We start from the raw sequence: 22,390 nt of genomic DNA on the forward strand, positions 1-22,390 counted from the left end.
TTTTGTTTGCTAATAATGCTTTCAGGTTCAACCTGTAATAATAAATGATGTAAATTGATCTAATTCCTATTTAAAAAAAACACCTGTAAATATGTTTTAATTAATTTACAGATTTCGAGATAACTAAACGTGTATGATAATGATTTGGAAATCGCCTAGACCTTACGTAAGGTCTAAATGTCAATATGGTCTGAACAATTTGTCTATATAGTTTTAATTTAATTAGTCTAATACTTGACTTGTGGTAGATGTGCTAGTTTTGTCTTATTTATGTAGAATTGTGTTTACTTTTGATTTGTGGCCAATAAATGACAATGCTGTATATGTATTTGCGTTGTTCGGATATTTTCCCAGGATCTTGGTTTTGCCATTACTTTTTTTTTCAATATTTCGAACAAAGTTTAAGACTTTAATGAACATTGAATAAAACGTTACTTACACAAATGTACACATGATTTTTACAATATGTAAGACTTGTCTGACATTAAATGATTGGTGACAAAATGAAAATTATGGCAATAAACAGCACATTACTGGTGACATAAATGGTACAAAACAGATACACAACAAACTCTGTCCTGGTGTAAAATTGATATAATGTACTTAACAAAATGCAGAAATTAACTGAAATTGCATGTAAAGTACATGTGTAATATAAATTTTGTCACGGCTTGTACATCTAGATATACCCATGCTTCACTGATGAAAAGTAATATACACACATACATACATTACATAAAAAAACATTTTCATAGAAATGTAAGATAAGACAACTCCTATAATCATGGTTTACGTTTTCATCCATAATTCAAGTGTTTCATAAGTCAGCCTGATTTAAAGATGATAAATCTTTACTGAACGACAAAAAGTCAATGAAGATTCTGTATAACACTGCTGCCCTAACTCAACCAGTCTTTGATTCTAGTTGTAGATAAAATTAAACCTGTAATGATAACAATAAAATAAAAATATCAATGCATTATGATATGATTAAGAGCTTCTACACAATGTCTATTTCTTCCTTTTTTGACATTGCTTTGTCTAAAGTGACCATATTTTTTCTGGAGTTTTGCATGATGAAGTCTAATTGAGGACGTCGCTAACAACTATCTCCACATCAATTCTAACTAATTGTATGCTATTCAATTCTTTCGCTCACAGATTTTTTTTCTTGAGACAATTTTCTAAACAAAGAAAGTTTCAAGAGTATGGGGAAGTTTCCCCCACCAATTATCGATTTGGTCCAATTAAAACCTTTCAGGCTGATGATAATGTTTAATTTTTGTGACAATGTCTGTGTTCTGACTTTATTAAAGCCATCAAATTCTTGGGAAAATGCATTATTTTGAAGAAAGAGAGGAATCCCCTGGGGGTCTGGCTCCTCGTCCAGACATAAAATACAAATTCACATCATAGCTAAATCAACAATGATCCCCCCATAACCCACGACTCGACATGCAACAAATCAGCCACCATTTATTACGTTTTGTGCAGCAAAACTTGACAAAAGATCTTGATAATATAATTATAGTAACGGGCTAATGCTGGCATTAATTTAATTTCACCCAGTGTAAACATAAAATACAACAGAATCAACTAATGTGTAGGGAACCACGCCCATCACATCTGGTGAACAATACAATTTTTGCCTTATTTTACACGATTGTATCTATCCCTCCTAATACTACTATAGTTACTAGAGACTTCCGTATACATTATCTCGGTAACAATAAACGTATCAGATTCTATCTTTAATTTTATGTTGCTTTGACTTTTACTTGGAGAATCCACTAGAGATAATCCTGGACTATTAAACTGGCTTATCTGGTATCTTATAGACATCAAATATCAAGTTTTAATTCATTTATAATAAATATTGATTTTTGTTGAAAATAGTTAACGTATGATGGTCATTCTGCAAAATCAAACACAGTGTTAAACCCACAGTGTTAAGCTATTGTATTTCTAAGAAAACAAATCAGTAAAAAAGAAACTGAAACTTTACAGAGGTTAAAAATAATTTTAATTATTCAATATTTTTAATAATAAACAACCATTCAATAACGGTACATGTAATGTCTGTTTGATCCTATGTTTGATTACATACCTCTTTTTCCTCTATTTTCTTTTGAATAATCTTTCATTTCAAGATAATTCAGTGTCTATTTATACCACTAAATTGCTATTTATTGAAATGTTTAAGTCAAACTACGGACACGTGTTCACATTCTAAAAAATACAGTCATAAAACTATATAGTAGAATGTTTTAATCACACTTCTCAAACAATGATTCCTTGATGGTCAATTACAATAGAAATTTAATGAGTGTATCTGATTTATTCTTTTTCTAAATCTACAATTTAATTACAATGTTTGTTCAGGGGCCATCCTTTTGAATGGACCATGTAGGAGTCTTTTGTCCCTGGACACTAACTGATTTAAATAGTAGGGTATGAGGTCTTTCACCAATCATGAAATATTACTATATTTGCATGCATTTATTTATTATAAATATCATCTTTTTGTGATTTTGATTTGTCCATCTGTCAACATCAATAACTATCATTTGTTCTACTGCAAATGTCCTTATAAAATTTTTGCCATATTCGAGAAAACATACACAATGTCTATCCGAATTTCAACTTTTGTTATATTTCCCGTTCAGTTCCTTCTTTTTTGCAACATTTTCATATAAGTACAAATTTCAACTAATTGAATCATTTTTAAATACGCTTTTGTAGATACATTTTTATAAATCATCGAACTGTGATATTGTAGGAAGTGCTAAATAACCAAATTGTGTGGGCATGCTCGGTATGTAAGTGTGTTATCACTAGGGTTATGTTGCTACAAGATTGAAGTCATCACTACAGAAGTTTTATGATCGTCATCATGAACTCGTGGATCGTTACGGTGTATCCATCTGCACCATGATTTATTCAACGGGTCAGTTTTCCTTTCCTCGTTTGTCTACCTCGGACTTGACTTTTTATGAGCAACTCGGCGGGTGTTTCTAGAAAAGCAGAGGACGCTTACCCTACCGGTGCACCTGGTCCATGCTCCCAGTTTTTAGTGGAGTCCGAGTTGCTCATTTACTTTTGTTACTTTGTATGTATGATTTTAGTTACTTTGTGTTCTTTGTTGTTTGTGTCTGTTTTCCATGTCTGGTCTTTGTCCCTGGATTGCGTTCTTTTGATTACAGCTATAGCCTTGGTTCCCTTGATTACTCCTTCACATTCTTTACCACCAGAGTGATTGTACCATCACAACAACTCTCAGGATATATACAGAAGGACAACAGATGTGACCAGCTAACATTCTTTAATTACACTGATCATATTCTTAATAAAATCACCATTTCCTTATTAAAGATCAAACCTTTTATGAATCATCTTATTATGACCAAAACAATCAAGTTAATACAAAAATATTCTAGTTCTGGGCAACTGGACACTTTCTAAAGCAACTGACCAGTTGACCATCTATAATTTATAATCAGCAGGTGGTTGTAGTTTGACCATTGTCCAGGGTTTAACTGACCAAGGTTATTTTAGGACACTCCAGCCAACAGCTGGCTGCCTTCTTGACCAGTACAGAACAGTACAGAACCCACAACTTGCCATTGTTCAGTTTTATTGTCATGGGTTATTTTAGGACACTCATGCAAACACCTGACTAGCTACCGGAATACATCAGACTATTGCCCAGAATCTATCAGTCTATGGAGTAAATTAAGGACAATCCAGTCCTTTTGACCTCAGTACAGAAGTATGAACACTGGACACTGCCAGGGTGAGTTTGGGACATTTAAATTGAGCTCACCTGATGACTTTTTGGCCATAGAAGACAAGTTTCTCATATTTTTATCAAGGTAAATTTATGACAATCTTTTCCTCCCAATCAGAGTTCTTTTCTGAGTCATTCTAAGGCAATCATTACCATCTAATCAAGAGTAAATCTAGGGTACTCTTTGCTCCAGTTCAGAGTAAAACTACAACAAAATTTCCTCCTGTAGTTAGAGTAAATCTGGAACATTTTCCCTCCTATTCAGAGTAGTTCTATAACAATAATTACTTCCTGATCAGAGTAAATCTATGACAATATTTTCCTTCATGTTCAGAGTAAAACTAGAACAATGTAAATCTATGTCAATATTTTCGTCATGATCAGAGTAATTCTATGACAATCTTTACTTTTTGATTAGAGTAACTATAAGACAATATTTTGTTGCTGATCACCGTTATTGTAAGACAATCCCCTCTCAAGCTGCTCTCATTACTAAGGTTAATTTCTGCTGACCTATTAATGGGTGAGTAAAATGTAAATTTCCTACGACTGTTTAACATTCCCGAAAATGAGAAAAATTCATAGGCAACATTCAAAATAAAATTTAACCATTCAAACAAAACAACAAGGAGAAATTCATGGTTTCCTAATTATCAAGAAACTAAATAAACAAAAATCTGTTTTTTATCCTCATTTCGAAGGTTTAGTTCTAAGAAAGTCACCTGCCTTGGAGGTTAAAGTTCAAAGTTTTGAAAAGAAAAACTGAAAACCAACATTTACTCAAGAATAGCCCTATTGAACAATCATTAAAAACTCTCAATTACGCTCACTACACTTTTTTGCATTTTACAGAAATATCAATAAAGAATATATGTTTATATCAATACTGATAATGAAGTGTATATATCAATATAAAATAAATTTTCAACAGAACAAAGTTTTTGTTTCAATATAGAACAATCGGAATAGAACCAACACATTTGGTCAGTTGAAAATGGAGTTAACTTTTATCAAATGTCATAATTACTAGTTAAAATTTAAGAATAACTCTCTGCTCAATTTTTTACAGGAAGAGATCCTTTAGAATAAAGCCAGCAGTGGTGTGAACTTTTCAACTGTCAGAACTCAACACAATTAAATCATAACTTTTGTCCAGATCAATAAATTATTAATAGATATGCACATTTTCTGTGTGAACTGGTCAAGCTTGTGATTGATCTAAGTGACCAACTGTTGTACAAACCACAACAATGGTCAGCCATGGCCATTAATTATGTGAAGCAACAGTCCACAGTGCATGGTATCTATAAATTAATGGAGTTGCTTTATAATGAAGACAGAAAAAAACTCTTAAGACAAATACCAACAAAAACTAAATTCAATAGAATAAAAATAAAAGAATTCATTTTAACACAAATAAACACATTATATATAGATATAAAATGTTATAACTATTCTTCAATATTTTTAAATATTGGAAGAGTAAAGAATACTGACTATAACAGATACCAATACATGTAACACCATAATCAGATGCTTTTTTCCTTCAGCAATTTAAAAAAAACCTTAAGAGTTTGTTAAAAGCATTGACAATAATGCTGTCAGCTAAATTGACAAAGTATTGTCTCATCCCATTGTTTGTTCTTTTTGTCTGACTGTTGCCGTGTGATAAAAGCTAATCAGATCTCACATCATCACCACCCCTCTGCTAAATAATTATAACATTCACTTAAATATCCATTCCCAAATGAACAATGGAAGTGTGTATTCTTAAGGAAAAAATCTTAAGCAGTTGATCAAACAATTGAAATCCATGATTCAAGAGCATGAATCACATGGATTACAAATCTTAAAGATGTCAGGAGACCCAGACAAAACCTGCCATATTATCATACAATGCAAACTTAAATTTGGAGTTTTTTATCCATAATTTACAACATTATAATGAGGCATGTTAATGACTCCTTTTTTAATTCAATAATGGAATTTGTAGCCTAGGGGCTTCCATAAAGCCAAGTAAATGTAGAACTCTCTATTTATAATGACTGAGTAACAAAATCTTTACTCCATGTGATGGCAGTTAAAAGTTTTCATAAATAATCCAAATTATTTTGTTATTTAATCCTAAATTGCTGAGTAAAATGAGAAGTCAATTCTTTGTTCAGTGATGATGGATATTCTGACCAATATGCAATTAAAAAAGCCATTGGAGGTCAAAGATTGCAAAGCTTTAATTCAATTGTAGGCATAAAGTAATGATTTTTTTCTCATCAGTCGAACTTCTTTAATAATGGACTTCACAAATTGTGATACAATCTTAAAACAGTGTAGTTGATTTAACAAAAAGCTTAAGTGTAAAATTTGTCAGAAGTAATGAAATAAAGAGCACTATGGCATCATATGTTACACCAGAATTTTTTTTTTGTGAAACTGACCACTGATCTTTTCAGTTGTAAAAACTAATATATCCATGCAATGAAAAAATGAAGTTTTGCGAAAGCGTTAGACACTACACTAACTCACAAGCCCAAGCATACTAAGTTTTAAGGTGGAACCTATATTCCTGCTTCATCACTCTGCATAGGTTATTTCATTGGAGGATAAACAATTATTTTTTGTCTAACAATTGGACCCAAAGTTGGACCTAAAAACTTATATACCCTTAAATTTAATAGTTTAAAATGGGTAACTAATTACTTTACAAAAAAATCTCGGTTCAAACAAACACTGCCTTGTATGTAGTGATATATTGATTCAACAAAGGGAGATAATTGACAGATGATGGATTCTGGGAAGGGTTAATGTGAAATCAACGACACTTGTATCAGTGTTAATTAAGATAGATAACTCATTGTCTTTTACTTTAATGACAAGACAGAATTGTAACTGTAAAAGTTAATCATTTATCATTATAAATCTGAGTGTATCCACGGTCACATCTCCACAATCAATACCATGGTGCACCTTTTTACAACATTAATTCCAGTTAATAAGACATGTAGCACATCCTCACATGGAAAGTTGAGATGAATTTTCAATTTTAATGCTTTATGTCCCACAGAGAACAATAAATGATTAAACTTGAAATGAAAAATAAATCTCAGGAATGACGTCCCAACCTGCTGAATTTGCTACTAAAACATGTTGGATTTCTGCATAAAATTCTAATTTTACCTAGTACATAATTTAGATCTACGAAGACATCGTGCTAGTTGATTTAATACAACCATTCTAGTTTATTTAAAGACAAAAGTCATCTAATTAGTACTGAAAAGTGAGAAGATACTTTTAAAAGTACTTCTCTGTTTGTGGGAACATCACACGACTTAGGCAAACATTTAAATGGGCATAGATAGCAAATACCATTCAAGTAATAAAAACATTTAAATGGGCATTGACAGCAAATATCATTCAAGTAATAAAAACATTTAAATGGGCATTGATAGCAAATATCATACAAGTAATAAAACAAGTTCCTATGTCCATGCACTAGGTCCATGCTCCCAGTTTTCAGTAAATTCCGAGTTGTTCATTTACTTATGTTACTTTGTATGTATTATTTTGGCTATTTAATGTTCTTTGTTGTGTTTGTTTTCCATGTGTGGTCTTAGTCCCTGGATTACATTCTTTTGATTTCTGTTAGAATCCTGGTTCCCTTGATTACTCTCTCTTCCAGAGGACAGTTGACTAATTATTTTTTTTAGTCTCTGAATTATACATGCTATTTATTTAACAGTAAAATAACAGCTAGGAAATGCTTGTAATGAACACTCATATTTAATAAATGCTAAATTATGAAAATACAAGTGTATACAAGATATTAAAATTTGTACGATTTAATACTAAATGACACTTTCAGAACAATAGTTTGTAACATAAAAAGGTTGTAAAATGTTCATCAAATTTTCTATCTCATTTCCAAAATCTTATAGAACTTAAGCAACATGATTAGTTTAATAGTACTAGGAACAGGTCATATTTTATGATCAGATATAAAAATTAACAAAATTAATGTGAAGATAGCTATAAATGAAATATTTCATCAAGAAAACTGTCAATTTGGACATAAATTTGTTATGGATCATTGTTATAAAGGAAAATCTGTGGTTATTAAATTTCTTCTAAAATGATAAAATGACAATGATCTTTTTTAAATGAAAATTTTTGCCCATAAGGAATGATTTTTTATTACAGCTTTCCTTACTATTCCAAATTATCACATTTTGTCATAACATAAAATGCAATTAATTTTTGTTGTCCCAGTACCAAGCATTACAGCACATGACGACTTAAATGGATAATGTCCAAAAAAGGATTAATTATTACGTCAAATTAGGACAGGACGGGAGGAAATTTGAAAATGAAGAAGAATTCAGACAGATGGGAGACTTGTGACTCATTGAATACACAAGTGTCATCACTGTCATTGTATGCAAATCATCCCAATCTTCAAATTTTCTTCCAGAAATATTCCATAAAAAATGATGACATTGTTTTAATCCCTGCCTTTTATGTGTCAGACTGAAATTAAATGCCTTTGTGTTGCAGCATCAAATCTAATGTCCATCTAACAAAGAAAACTTCCTTCAACAATTCAAGACAAAACAAGTAGTTTCATCCAGAAAATAATACTGGAAATTGTTGTTTAATTCAAGAAATTGCAAGAAAATCCAATTGTTACCAACATAAAAATATTAATGAAGCACAATGGATTTTTTTCCCTTTCTGAATTTTTCTAACAAGGCATGAATTCTCCAATATATATGTAATTAATGTAGCTAATTGATAATATGAAGAATTAATTGGAAACACTGAACAACCAAAATATAATGATGAGTGCCCAAGAATGCATAGATTTAATGAGTGTACATGTGTTGGTAATTAATGGTTATTCACCAATTTATAATTGTACTAATTATATTGATTTTCTCCTTAACTTAATGCAACATAAATAAATTTTATGATCAGTGGATTATGAGTTTGATGGGAGAAAGTCTAACTGATATTACCAAATTTATTTCACACTGTGAATGATCAAATTTGTTTATACATGGAACATTTGATAAACCACGGCTACTTATATAATGTTAATTAGTGCAATCAAGTCTCAATATATCCAAATTCAAACTTTTTTTCTTTGAAATATAAGGGTTTCTGCTCATGACAGACAAATATTTTTTTGAATTAAAAAATTTCAGTCATTAAGAAATTAAGCATTAGATCAGAATTAGGTACAATGTATTAACTTATAGCAGTGTTATAAGTATAGTACTACCCTCTATTTTTACCTAAATAATATTTTATATGCTACCTTAAATAAAGAACTAAAAATGTTCTTTTTTATATGTGAAAAATGATATTTTCATGAAAGTAATTTTAAAAATCTACAAAATTTATTCTTAGTATTACTATTTAATGGTTTTTCAATGATTATTAAAATAAAATGCTTCACAAAACACAACTAGATATCTATGCAGAGGTCAGAACAGATAGGACATATATGGACATAAAAGTTAAGCTTGATAAAAATTTGAATTTCGGTTGTGATCAAATACTAAATAAAAATAAAAGAGCTTACATTAATAAAAAAAATGTATACTTTGTATAATTATGAGAAATATATCCTTTTTATGAATAAAGTCTAAAAACTCAAAAAAGGAAAATATGAAATTTATAACAATTGTAAAGGAAGCACACTTTTAACAAACTACAGACAGACAGAGACATACCATGACTGAATACCAACATAGTGGCATACCACTTTTGGTTCTCAATAATATAATTTTCCATTAGAGATTTTTTTGTTACTTTCTTTTTGTATTGTAAGTGGAAAACTCTACTCCTTTAAATGCAGAAAAATATAACAATATCTTCAAAGACTAAAAAGATATGTCATTGTATGTCTCTTTCTGTACTGTATTTTCCATATTTACATGAAAATAGGTGCAACCATTACGGAGTTAAAGTCTGAAAACAGAAAATCACCCCCATGCTTGTAGGAATGAAATCCCATAATTCAAAAAAGTAAAATAAAAAGTTTACTAAAAGGAGCCCATCTCAACAAAAAGAAACAATTCACTAAAGTTTCATCAAAATTGGTGGAAGCATTTTTGAGTTATCATACAAAGTGTGAATGGTGGACTGACACCAGTATACCATATTATTGACTTACGTTCAAATATTAGCCCAAAACTGCCAATACAAAATACAAAAGTGCGCCAATACAGGATTTAGCCGTCCAATACGACTTTTACCCAGCCAATACCTCATATTGGACTGGTTAAAATCCATATTGGCTTAGCATATTGCACTAGTTAGTCAATAAAGATATAATTGCGTAAGATTTACCATATTGGCTGAGTAAATGGTCTTGTCTAGAAATATTGGACTTCGGATACGCCTCGGACCAATAACTAAGCCAAAATGGAAAACTTTACTCAATAATACAATAATATGCCCCATCTAGAAAGACAGGTGTAAAAAACTGAGAATATAAAAAAATATATGCTTAGTGTGAAACAATACTATTCTAGTTTTAAAAAAAAGGAATCTGAGAAAAAAGAGTGTGACTTGAAAAATAGAATTATGCAGTTTGAAGCAGGAATAGATGAATTAGAAAGTAAGACGCATGAACTTGAAAATCTACATAAAGAAAAGATTAAAGGGAAACAAATTAGGTCAAGGGTACAATGAGTGGAAGAAGGTGAAAAGCCTTCAGGATATTTTTGTGGATTGGAATCAAAAAATTTTGTATGTAAAATTATTCCAAAAGTAGAAAAAGATGATGGTCAAGTTATAACAGATCAGTTTAAAATATTCAAAGAAGTGAAATTATTTTATGAAAACCTATATCAATGTAAAAATTCTTATACTGGTTGTAATTTGAATGATTTAAAAAAAGATTTATGTCAAACACAATATAGCATTTTAACTGGTGATGAACAAAACAATCTAGAGGGTAAATTTACCATCCATCGAGCAGGTGGTGTATTGAAAAAAAATGAAAGACAATAAAACACCTGGATCATTTGGCTTTTCTGCAGAATTTTTCAATTTTTTTTGGAAAGATCTTCAACACTTTGTAGTGGAATATTTAAACTATGGTTACGATACAGGTGAACTTTCTCTTACTCAGAAACAAGGAATTATTACTTGTCTACCAAAAGGGAATAAACCTCGTCATTTTTTTTTAAAAACTGGTGTCCCATTTCATTGCTTAATGCAGGCTCTGCGATCATTGCAAACAGATTTAAGTAAGTTTTAGACAAATTGATTGACTTTGATCAGACAGGCTTCATTAGCGGGCATTATATTGGGGAAAATATTTGACTTATTCATGATATTATGCATATTAGGAAGAAGATATACCAGGTTGAAAAAGCTTTCGATTCGATTTCATGGAAATTTTTACATTGTGTTTTGAAGTTGTTTAATTTTGGTGAATCTATTATTAAATGGGTTAAAGTGTTTTACTAAAAATATAAAATCTGCTGTTATTCAGGGTGGAAATCTTTCAGATTTTTTTCATATTGGAGATGGATGTAGGCAAGGAGATCCTCTGTCACCTTACTTGTTTATTTTATGTGCAGAAATACTTGCTATCAAGATTCGTGGTAATAAGGATATGTGGGTATTCAGGTTTTGCAGACAGAACATAAAATGTCACAGTTTGCTGACGACATATCTTTAATTTTGGATGAAAAATCTCACAGTAAATCTCTTATTGAACTTGATTGGTATGCTCAAATATCTGGCTTGAATATTAATTTTTCTAAAACCAAAGTAATTTGGATTGGGAGTAAAAATATAATAGTGTTATATTGTGTTCAGACAAAAATCTTTCTTGGGGTGAAACATCTTTAAAACTACTTGGTGTGAATTTTGACATTGATCTAAACAAAGTAGTTAAAATAAATTATTTTGACAGAATTATGCAGATCAAATCATTGTTAAAACAGTGGCCAAAAAGTAACTGATATTGGTAGAATTAAAGTCATAGTATCTAGTTCTGCTAAACCACTTGATAATTTCTTTACCAAATCCTGATGATGAAAACTATCAAGAAAATAAATGACCTCATGTTTACATTTATTTGGAACTCACCAGTCAATAAGGTTAAAAAAGATATTTTATGTAAAGAATACTCAGAAGATGGACTAAAAATGATTAATTTAAATGTATTTATAAATGCACTGAAATCAACTTGGATCAGAACAGTTTGTCAAAAAAAAATTGTAAATGGCAAAATATTTTTATGTCTTATGTTGACAAAAACAAATTGTTTAGTTGTGGTGATGCCTACATAAGGAAGTTATATCATAAGATAAAAAATTATTTTCAGAAAGATGTTTTAAGATCTTGGGAAATGATAATTGACAGAGAAAGAGACACGAGTTAGGAATAATTTCTTTCAAATCCTATATGGTTAAACAATATAATTAAAATAGATAATGAGCCACCATGTTTCAAAGATTGGTTTGCACATGGTATTATTTATATTAATGATTTGTATAATTCTGATGGTTCATTTTTTAATGTAGAACAGTTACAACAAAAGTATGGAATAAATATTGATGTTATGAAATACAATAGTAGGGTTATGTTGCTACAAGATTGAAGTCATCATGTGGATCGTTATGGTGTATCCATCTGCACCATGAAAACGGATTTATTCAACGGGTCATAGTTTTCCTTTCCCCGTTTGTCTACCCCGGACTTGACTTTTATGAGCAACTCGGCGGGTGTTTCTAGAAAAGCAGAGGACGCTTACCCTACCGGTGCACCTGGTCCATGCTCCCAGCTTTTAGTGGAGTCCGAGTTGCTCATTTGCTTTTGTTACTTTGTATGTATGATTTTAGTTACTGTATGTTCTTTGTTGTGTATGTCTGCTTTCCGTGTCCCTGGATTACATTCTTTTGATTACCGCTATTACCTTGGTTCCCTTGATTACTCTTTGAGAGCAGCTGTAAAATCAGCAGTGAAAAATTTTATAAAAGGTACCACTATTCTATGTAGACCATTTATCCCTTCTGTATTTCAAAACCTTATTAGAAGTAAGAAAGGGTTAACTGATATATACAATATATTAGTGAAAAATGATATCTGTCCAAATGGACAAAAAAATGGGGTGAACTACTAAGTGAACATAATTTAGAATGGAATTGTATTTTTAAGCTTCCATTTTGTAGTCACTAAGAATACTTAACTCCAGTGGCTTCAGTACAGAATAAACCATTATATGCTTACTACAAATAAGCTTCTTTTTAAAATGAAAATTGTTGATGATCCTTATTGTACATTTTGTCACACAGAAAATGAAACAATAGAACATTTGCTATGGAATTGTAATATAGTTCAAGATTTTTTGCATAATGTTGAATATTGGTTTCTTTCACATGGTTTAAGTATTCCAATTACAAAACTGAGTTTTATTTTTGGTGATGTTTCAAAACATTCTAAAAATGACCCCCAAAATGTTATATTTTTTAATATCAAGAAATATATTGATGATACAAGGCATTTTAAAGATAATTTATCTACAGTAGAATTAAAATGTAAGTTGTAAGATATGTATAAGATAGAAAAAATGTTAGCAGTAAAAAATAAGTATATTACTAAGTTCAATATCATGTGGAGTATATATTTAATGTCTAGGACTGACAATGTATGTAAGTGAAATGAATGATTTATTAAAGTATTTCAAATTAGAAAACAGGATTTCTCCTCTTTTGTTTTTGTTTGTTTGTTTTTTTTCTCTGATTTATTTCTCCTTATTTTTATTATTATTTTTTTTATATATATACTCAGATTTTTTTGTAAAATCCCCATTATTTACAAAAATATTTTTCAAGAATATATACATTTCTTAATGAGTATATGTATTCTTTGTATACTAAATCATGTTGTGATATTTGTGAACAATATAAGTTATGTGTTTTATGTAATGATGATTGTATATGACTGTTGGAGAATTTAGAAAAAATAAAAATAAAAAAAAAAATATCCTTTATTTTTCTTTTTGTTTTCTGACAGTTCATCCATTTTGGAAGGAAATAAGACATAAAAATAAAGGCGCTTTCAAAGCAACAAGCATAAATTTACTATTTTTACTTAAGTTTCCCTGCCTTTAAAGGTGTATCCCTCAACAGATTTAATGTAACATTTAGTTCAATATTAACAAAAGCAAAATATCTTTTTTTTGTGCAAAAATACTGACAAAAAACGACAATTATCCAGTTATACAGGATAAAAATGTTAAGAAAAGCAGAAAATAGAAGATTTTGCATTGTGATAATGTGTTTCGATTTCCCAGAAGTAAACAATAAAATGCAGATCAGTCTTCATATTTCAATGGGTTCTGCATCAGAAATTCCACAAGGAAAACTGAAACTAGAATGAGACTTACAAACCCTATTGGACTAACAGACAGACCATTCAAAATGACCACACACCCTCTAATGAAGTTAGGTATAAGAAATGATATCATTGTTTGTATTATTATGGAACATTTTAAGAGAAATACAATGCTGTAAATTATAATACTATCATTAAAAGTTGTATTCTTTATAACATTCACAAAATTCTAAGAATACCAAATAGGCTGATCAAAAGTTGTTCACATCAACATTGCTGAATACATTGAATGCAATAAAAAGAACATCAAAACACTTGAATTTTCATGCACATGATTTCTCTAAAGTGTACCACAAAAAACCATCTTCGTAAGTCAGCAGTTGATGATGTCATTCAGGTCACATGAACCATTAGTGTAAGGTAATTACTGTTACATTCCAAAGTTCACATAAGTCCCTAAACCTTTCCCAGTGTTTTAGATTAGTAACATGCAAAACATTTGTACTACAGATAATTATTACTGTATAAACAAAGTAGAGGCTCCTAGAAATGGTGGGTAATTTCAACTTATATAATAAAGCAAAGGGCATTAATTCCTAGATATAGTGAGACTTGTCTCTATAATGTACCGAAGGGCATTAATTCCTAGATATAGTGAGACCTGTCAATGCAATGTACCGAAGGGCATTAATTCCTAGATATAGTGAGACCTGTCAATGCAATGTACCGAAAGGCATTTATTCCTAGATATAGTGAGACCTGTCTCTATAATGTACCGAAGGGCATTAATTTCTAGATATAGTGAGACCTGTCAATGCACTGTAACGAAAGGCATTAATTCCTAGATATAGTGAGACCTGTCTCTATAATGTACCGAAGGGCATTAATTCCTAGATATAGTGAGACCTGTCAATGCAAAGTAACGAAAGGCATTAATTCCTAGATATAGTGAGACCTGTCTCTATAATGTACCGAAGGGCATTAATTCCTAGATATAGTGAGACCTGTCAATGCAATGTACCAAAGGGCATTAATTCTTAGATATAGTGAGACCTGTCAATGCAATGTACCGAAGGGCATTAATTCCTAGATATAATAAGACCTGTCAATGCAATGTACCGAAAGGCATTAATTCCTAGATATAGTGAGACCTGTCTCTATAATGTACCGAAGGGCATTAATTCCTAGATATAGTGAGACCTGTTTCTATAATGTACCGAAGGGCATTAATTCCTAGATATAGTGCGACCTGTCAATGCAATGTAACAAAGGGCATTAATTCCTAGATATAGTGAGACCTGTCAATGCAATGTACCGAAGGGCATTAATTCCTAGATATAGTGAGACCAGTCTAAACTAAACTTGTTTTTGACTTTAAAGTTGTTTTGTTTTAGACAGGTCACCAGTGTTTGGTTTACCAAGATAAAATTAATTTAAATTGGTATAAAGAAACTTTAAGAAGTGTCTGGTTTAGACAGGTTTTGAAATTTTTTATTGGTCCAGAAACGTTTCAACTTAGTTTATTGTATCTCAAGAAGGATGTCCCCAAATTTTTGGTAATTTTTCTGTTTTTACTTCATTAAAACCTTTTCCTTTTATTGTTATAAAATTATACAATCATTATGATCAAATCTTACCATTTAAGCTTACATAATTACCATATATTGTGAGGTATCATTACGATTGTGGGCTTCAAATGTCACAAAAAGCATGGTGTTCACATGACATCCATATAAGGTCTTTTTTATTAGTCGGTTTATGGATTTGCCAACCCACTTTTGTCAGAAGTGGAATAAAATTAAAATTTCAAAATTGCTTTATTTTATTACCGCCAATCATATTTTTCCTGGTGTAAATAAAAAAGAAAGTTTGATGTGTTCAATAAATCAATTTGTCAGTCATTAAAACACTTCTCTTAAATTGATTTTGATGAAAGGATGTCAATGGTGTAGATAGCAAAAGACTGATTCATTTCACTCCCCTGTACATTCAATTGCCATAGATTACTGACTACAAGAAATGAAAGCAGAAGACTTCAAAGTTTGTCTTCAAATTATTCCATCGATACAGTTTTTTTTTTGATTATAAAAGGGCTGTGCTAGAATTAGGGTTTGTGGGTAAGGTATTGGGTTGGTAATTTGATTATTGTACATGTATTGGGTGTTGCTTCTAGTCATGGAAAATGTGTACATTGTCAGAAGCATAAATGAATATAATTGACCTTACATTTACATCATCTTTTGTCACAAGGTCTGTCTAACAACAGAATTTAGTTTTAAGAAACTGGACATCATTAAGAAATAATCCTTTTCTCCATGATTGTGCTAAAATTGCTTTTTATTCACAGATTTTTTCATAAACCTCATACCAAAAATTGACAGGAATATAACCTGCTATAGAGGAATAAATTTATCCCTCTACTGAAGGATAGTCTCTAAATACAGGTATAATGCAATATTTCACTGTTAATTTCCAACCTGCTAAAATACACAATAAACAGCTGCGCTAGGAGCACAAGATACGCCTGTCCATAAGAATAGCTGATGGTATAAATTTTAGAAAACAATAACCTGATTTCTGATTACCAAAAAATTAGTCTGTATATATAGTGAGCAAAGTTTTTTCTACAGTTATTCAACAAGTATAAATGATCTTACAACTGTTTGACATGATGAAAGTATACAGTAAGGGATTCTTTGTTTTTGAACTAGATAAAACTATAATAAACTACAGAATTGAAAACTGGAGAAATAATTCATTATGTAATAATATTATTATGAAGTAAGACCTACAGTTAATAGTACAATTCCTTCTACTTCTACCGTAAGGAATTCCATATTGCCTCGTGGTCAGAATAATAAGTTTCTAGGGTACCACTCTGATAATTGTCAGTATTCATAAAAATCAAATCTATTGTAGAATTGAAGTCGTTTGTTGGTCTCAATATAATACAGCTTTTCAAAACTGTAAGTAAGCAGCAATCTTATGTCGTGGTAATTACATCAGATTTGACAACAATATAGATTTTTCAGTGAATAAAGTTCCGTAACTCTGGAACGACAAATAATTCTTCAAAATTCGAAAGAGAGCGTTCCTCCATGAATATTACACCCTTCAAAAGTTTGGTTTATAATTCTGGAACAAAACTAAACCACTCACATATTAAACTTTAAAAAAAAATATACCAAATGCTGTGGACACAAATGTTGTAGTGGTGAATTTATTGACAATCTCAAAACCAGTCCCCATAGAAACTTGGATCCAAATGACCAATTGAAAGAGTAGAATATAAAGAGGTACCTTCCACTAATAAGGATCTTATGCACAACAGTAAAAAACAATAGCCCATCCAGAAAAGAGACTAACCTAGTCCAAATAATTATGCCGTCTTGGGAGGCTAATATCTATTTTACTTGGTCTCCTCCCTTGAGTGAACATCATGATTATCTGGACTAAGACTAACCAAAATAATGAATGTCAGAACATGCAATCCAATGAACTTGACATTAGTATTCTGCATACTGATGTATTCTTAGAAAAGTGTCAAAAAGAAGGGAATCTGTGGACAAAGAAAAAAAACAGGAATACAAAAATGAAAGAATCAAAGGACATTCACTACATTTCGACACCAAAAATATAAGTTTACACAGAAACAAGAAGCACCAATCCCTTTTATATAATAAAAAGTGCATTTATAGCTGATGTCAAATATTCTAATACAATAGTGTAGATGTGTAGCATTATAGTTTTCTATTTCCTTTCACTTAAAACCTACAGAGCAATTTATTGTACATAGATGGCACCCAAAAATTTGCAGACTGGCTGTCTGTAAACCAACTTAAAAAAAAAAGCCTAGATGACATGTCACATCTGCAGTACAAGATTCAAACACACACACACACACATCACTACAGGAAACATGATAAGTGTTCATGATTCACACACACACACACACATCATATGATTAACACAAACACACATCACAAGATTCACACATGTATAAATCACATGATACAAACTAGGCTGTGAATATATCAAAAGATGCAGAAGCCATTGAATCATTTCATATCTTCATATTTTCTTTTTAAGTTTTTGTGAAAGAAGCCAACTTAACAAAACCCTGATAGTGCCATTTGTTTTACAGACTTTCCTTTTGACTACTGCCTGGATTTTATCAGTTTGGTAATTTTGTTATTACCCTTCATAATTTGGTATGAATTTTAACTCAGGAAAAACTGTCAGATACTTTCGGTGTTCTCAGTTTGTATTTGCCAACTTTGTTCTCAATGTCTATAGTATTATAAGTAATTATGGATAGTAGATTTACCTGCTTAATGCCTGTGGTAAACTTGAAATTATTGGTCCATAACCTGCTGAATTATCATAAAGTTCAAACAAAGGTGCTGCTACTAACTTATAATTCCTTGGAACAGCAAAGAGTGCTGAAATTAAGGTCATAGGATAATTATATGTACAAAATAAGCAGATTACATGGATATAGTACATAGAATTCTTTCTCTTCTAGCATTAATAATTTGTGTTTTTTATTGGTGTTCTGTTTTTGTGTTCTAGTCTTCATCTCCTGATTATGAATATCGGTTTCCTGTTCAAATCATGTTCTCCATGCCTTTCCTTGCAGAATTATGATTACTTCATGAACGTTTATTTATGTGGTACAAGGTATTCAATCAAACAACAGTTGATTTACATAAAAACTTGTTTACATTTTAGAATAGACAAACACATCTAAATTTTTTTTGACATTATCCATGGGAGCACACTTTAAATGTAACATGCTGACATCACCTGTTCTACACTTAGCCATACTAACCTTTTTCAGGAAGCTGTACTAAAAATAATCTCTTATGTTCTTTAGGCTTTGTAATATGTGCTGGTGTGTATGGATACTGAAAATATAAGATAAAAAATATGAAGTTTCTTTAACAGTTCCTCATCAGTGTTTGATTAATTACTTGCCACTGCCACAAGATTTAAAAAACAAAATCAATGAATGAAGATGTCTCCCTAAAGTTTTCACTTGAGATGAACACACTACCCCTGAACTGCTAAGGTAATTTTAGGCATCTCTGGTATGACAAGATTGTATTTCTATGTCAAAGGTGGTGGTAGATATAATCAGATTGTATTTCTGTATCCAAGCATCAGCAGTATAATACTGACTTCTGATGTCATGGGTACCAAATAAGCAGCATACAAACTACTTAAGTATTGTTAGCAAAAGTAACTGTATTCATTAACATTTACCAAGATTAAGCTCCCCAAAAATAACATCATAGTTTACCTTAACATACAGTTGAAACCTTGTTAAGTCGAAGGGACCAGGCAAAAATGTTCGAGTTATCCGAAGTATGAGTCATCCAAGGTCGAATATATCCCGAAAAATAGTTTGGTTGGTAATTGTTTCTGCATTTACATCATTTGTTTAGCTTGTACATGTATGCGTTCTTCACTTTACAGGGTTCTTCGTGATGACTTGCATTTCATATCGGAAGATATTTTTGTGTGTTGTTTATCATATTTTAAATACTGAACGGTACCGCGTGCTTAAGGGAAAATTTCTTTTTATTTTGTATACGTCGAAAACATAAGTTCATAAAATGCTGCTTTGCATGCCTCGCAATCAGGAGATTCATCATTTACCATGTGCTCTACATCACTACGATAAAATGTCAAATTCAATAGCGGAACGAATGCAGTTGTTGACATACACAGAATTACTATCGTCTGTTTGATGTTTGATTAAATATTCAGATGATACCTATACAATTCATCTGTATTTTAAAAAAAATTTTGATCAAAATATCCAATATCACTGTTAGTGTGAATACAGACGTGCGATTAATAAAATTCATTTCTTTTCACTACACCTGCTATTTTGGATTAATCAAGCCATCACAAGTGTAAACAAATAATTTCAAAAGCTATGCTAATCAATGTAAAAACACACTTCAATCATGGTTTGTAATAAAGCAAGGGGAGTTTTGCTGGGACTTTGAAATAAGTTTGAGTTGTCCGAGATTTCGACTCTTCCAAGTTCGACACATCAAAGTTCGACTGCAGTCAACTATATTTGATTTAAATCAGAAAACACAGAACATCTTTCAACATTATTCTGTATTAAATACTCTATCCTATTTACCAATTGTATCTTCCAATTACCTGTGGTGGTTCAAAGTTAGATCTCCACTAGTTACCAATTATTTATTATACAGATAGCAGTGTTTTATCAAATGTTCCCAGTGTAATAAATTTTCGATAATTCACACTATGAAATAGATTCGGTAATTTCACTCTCTGACTTTCTCTTGCCAAAACGTCACAAATTTGATATCAATCCGCCAAATACAGAATTCTAAATTCATGTTGAAAATACTGATAAATTATGAAGAAAATCTATATAATAAATAGGATAATCAATTGGTTATCGTGATAACCAAAATATGATCACTTGTGCCAAGAACACTTGTGGATTTAACTTGTGTGTGGACACACTTGTTTAATCTAGGCATTCTCCTGCACTTGTGCTAATATTTTGGTTATTCACTCTATCCAATAATTTTCCACTTACCTGTGGTTGTTTGAAGTTTAATAGGTCTCGACCAGTTACCAATCGTATTTTCCACTTACCTTTGGTGGTTCAAAGTTAGGTCACTACCAGTTACCAATCATATTTTCCACTTACCTGTGGTGGTTCAAACTTAGGTCTCCACCAGTTACCAATCATAACTTACACTTACCTGTGGTGGTTCAAAGTTAAGTCACTACCAGTTACCAATTATATTTTCCACTTAACTGTAGTGGTTCAAAGTTAGGTCTCGACCAGTTACCAATCGTATTTTCCACTTACTTGTGGTGGTTCAAAGTTAGGTCACTACCAGTTACCAATTATATTTTCCACTTACCTGCGGTGGTTCAAAGTTAGGTCTCCACCAGTTACCAATTGTGTCCTCTACGACCCATTCCATGGTACCACCATCCTGTCTGCCCAAAGTCTAATGTAAATGAAAAATTATAGAGAACTTGTAAATGTGTAACTCAACTATTAAAAGCTTTAAGTAAAAACACATAAAGATACAAGATGTTGATGCATAAAGAATACACAAAAAAAATAAAAGCCTGAATGAGGCTTAAGGACTGGGCATAATGGCATGCTGTGTCCATCCAGTACACATACATATTATAGTACCATAATATTGTTTTTATCTTGCAATGAAAAAGCATTCTAAAATTTAGGAAGAATATGTTTGTATATAACTGAAAACTGAACGCATTGGGATAACCTGGCATTACAGTTATCTTAGATAATTGTTATGTGGCTAAAATACTGGCAAAATAAGCAGAATGAATTCTTGAGCCAAGTCAACTAACTGGCTTTTTAAATCTCACTACTGATTATAAAGCAGACAGGTTGTCCTTGCCACATTTATAAATGAAGATGATGATTGCTGGACAAGTATAAGTACCAAACTACTTGACAAATTACTAAGGCAAGTGCAAAGGCAAGTACTGAGGCAAGTGCAGAGACAAGTACTGAGGCAAGTACTAAGGCAAGTACAAAACCTCACTCTATTAATTGAAACTTAATAACTTATGTAAAATAAGTCAATATAAATGGTATTTTATAAACAGAATTTACAGATACACCAATTAGCTAGAATGTCCAAGTGATTAAAGCTGTGAGATGTTTCATGCTTCTCATTGTATTTTTGTTTATACAATTTTACAGTTCTTATGTCAACTAACACAATGATTCAAATTCTTCTCTAAGTTCATTTGTTAATTTTATTTTATTTATTGATGTTAGAACCATTACATACCTCTGTAAGTAATCTTTTTAGACCTTCAACTTGGTCTTCACTTGTGTTCAGCTCACCACCAGGTCTGTGAATATATAATTATTGTAGAAAATAATCACAACAATGGCTAACACTACAAGGGTCAATAAATGACTTTTACTCATAATCTTGTAATAATATAAAAAAAAATCTTTGTTATATTACTGTAGAGTGGCCAAGGATGCAGTGATTTAATACATGTTTTCTAGGTGACCAACACATATTAAACTGCATGTTACCTGGTCACAAGTAATAATGTTTTCGATAATATATATTAAATAGATATAAATTGATATTTATTAGATATTATCTAAAACATGATCACTTTTGACCATGTAACAATATTATATTAACATCCTCTAAATAGTTATAATAGATATGATATAAATTCATT

General features: G+C 31.1%; 1 protein-coding gene across 2 annotated transcripts in view; it reads right to left on the reverse strand.

Annotated features, from left to right (window-relative positions):
- Positions 1 to 395: 395 nt before the first annotated feature.
- Positions 396 to 22,390, reverse strand: part of LOC148615512 (cleavage and polyadenylation specificity factor subunit 5-like) — a 29,535-nt gene continuing 7,540 nt past the window's right edge. The window contains exons 3-7 of one of the 2 annotated variants that reach the window (XM_088581779.1): positions 21,979 to 22,042; positions 21,064 to 21,153; positions 18,972 to 19,047; positions 18,468 to 18,582; positions 396 to 943 (exon numbers count right to left, since the gene is read on the reverse strand). In XM_088581779.1, the coding sequence (XP_088437905.1) occupies positions 922 to 943; positions 18,468 to 18,582; positions 18,972 to 19,047; positions 21,064 to 21,153; positions 21,979 to 22,042 (367 nt within the window). In that variant the 3' untranslated portion in view covers positions 396 to 921. Of the gene's footprint in view, positions 944 to 18,463; positions 18,583 to 18,971; positions 19,048 to 21,063; positions 21,154 to 21,978; positions 22,043 to 22,390 lie in introns of those variants that run through there. The other variant, XM_088581780.1, reaches the window with a different exon arrangement.

Source organism: Perna viridis, chromosome 5 (genome assembly GCF_037379345.1).
Source record: "Perna viridis isolate PV_CMFRI_1.1 ecotype Kerala chromosome 5, ASM3737934v1, whole genome shotgun sequence".
Lineage (NCBI taxonomy): Eukaryota > Metazoa > Mollusca > Bivalvia > Mytilida > Mytilidae > Perna > Perna viridis.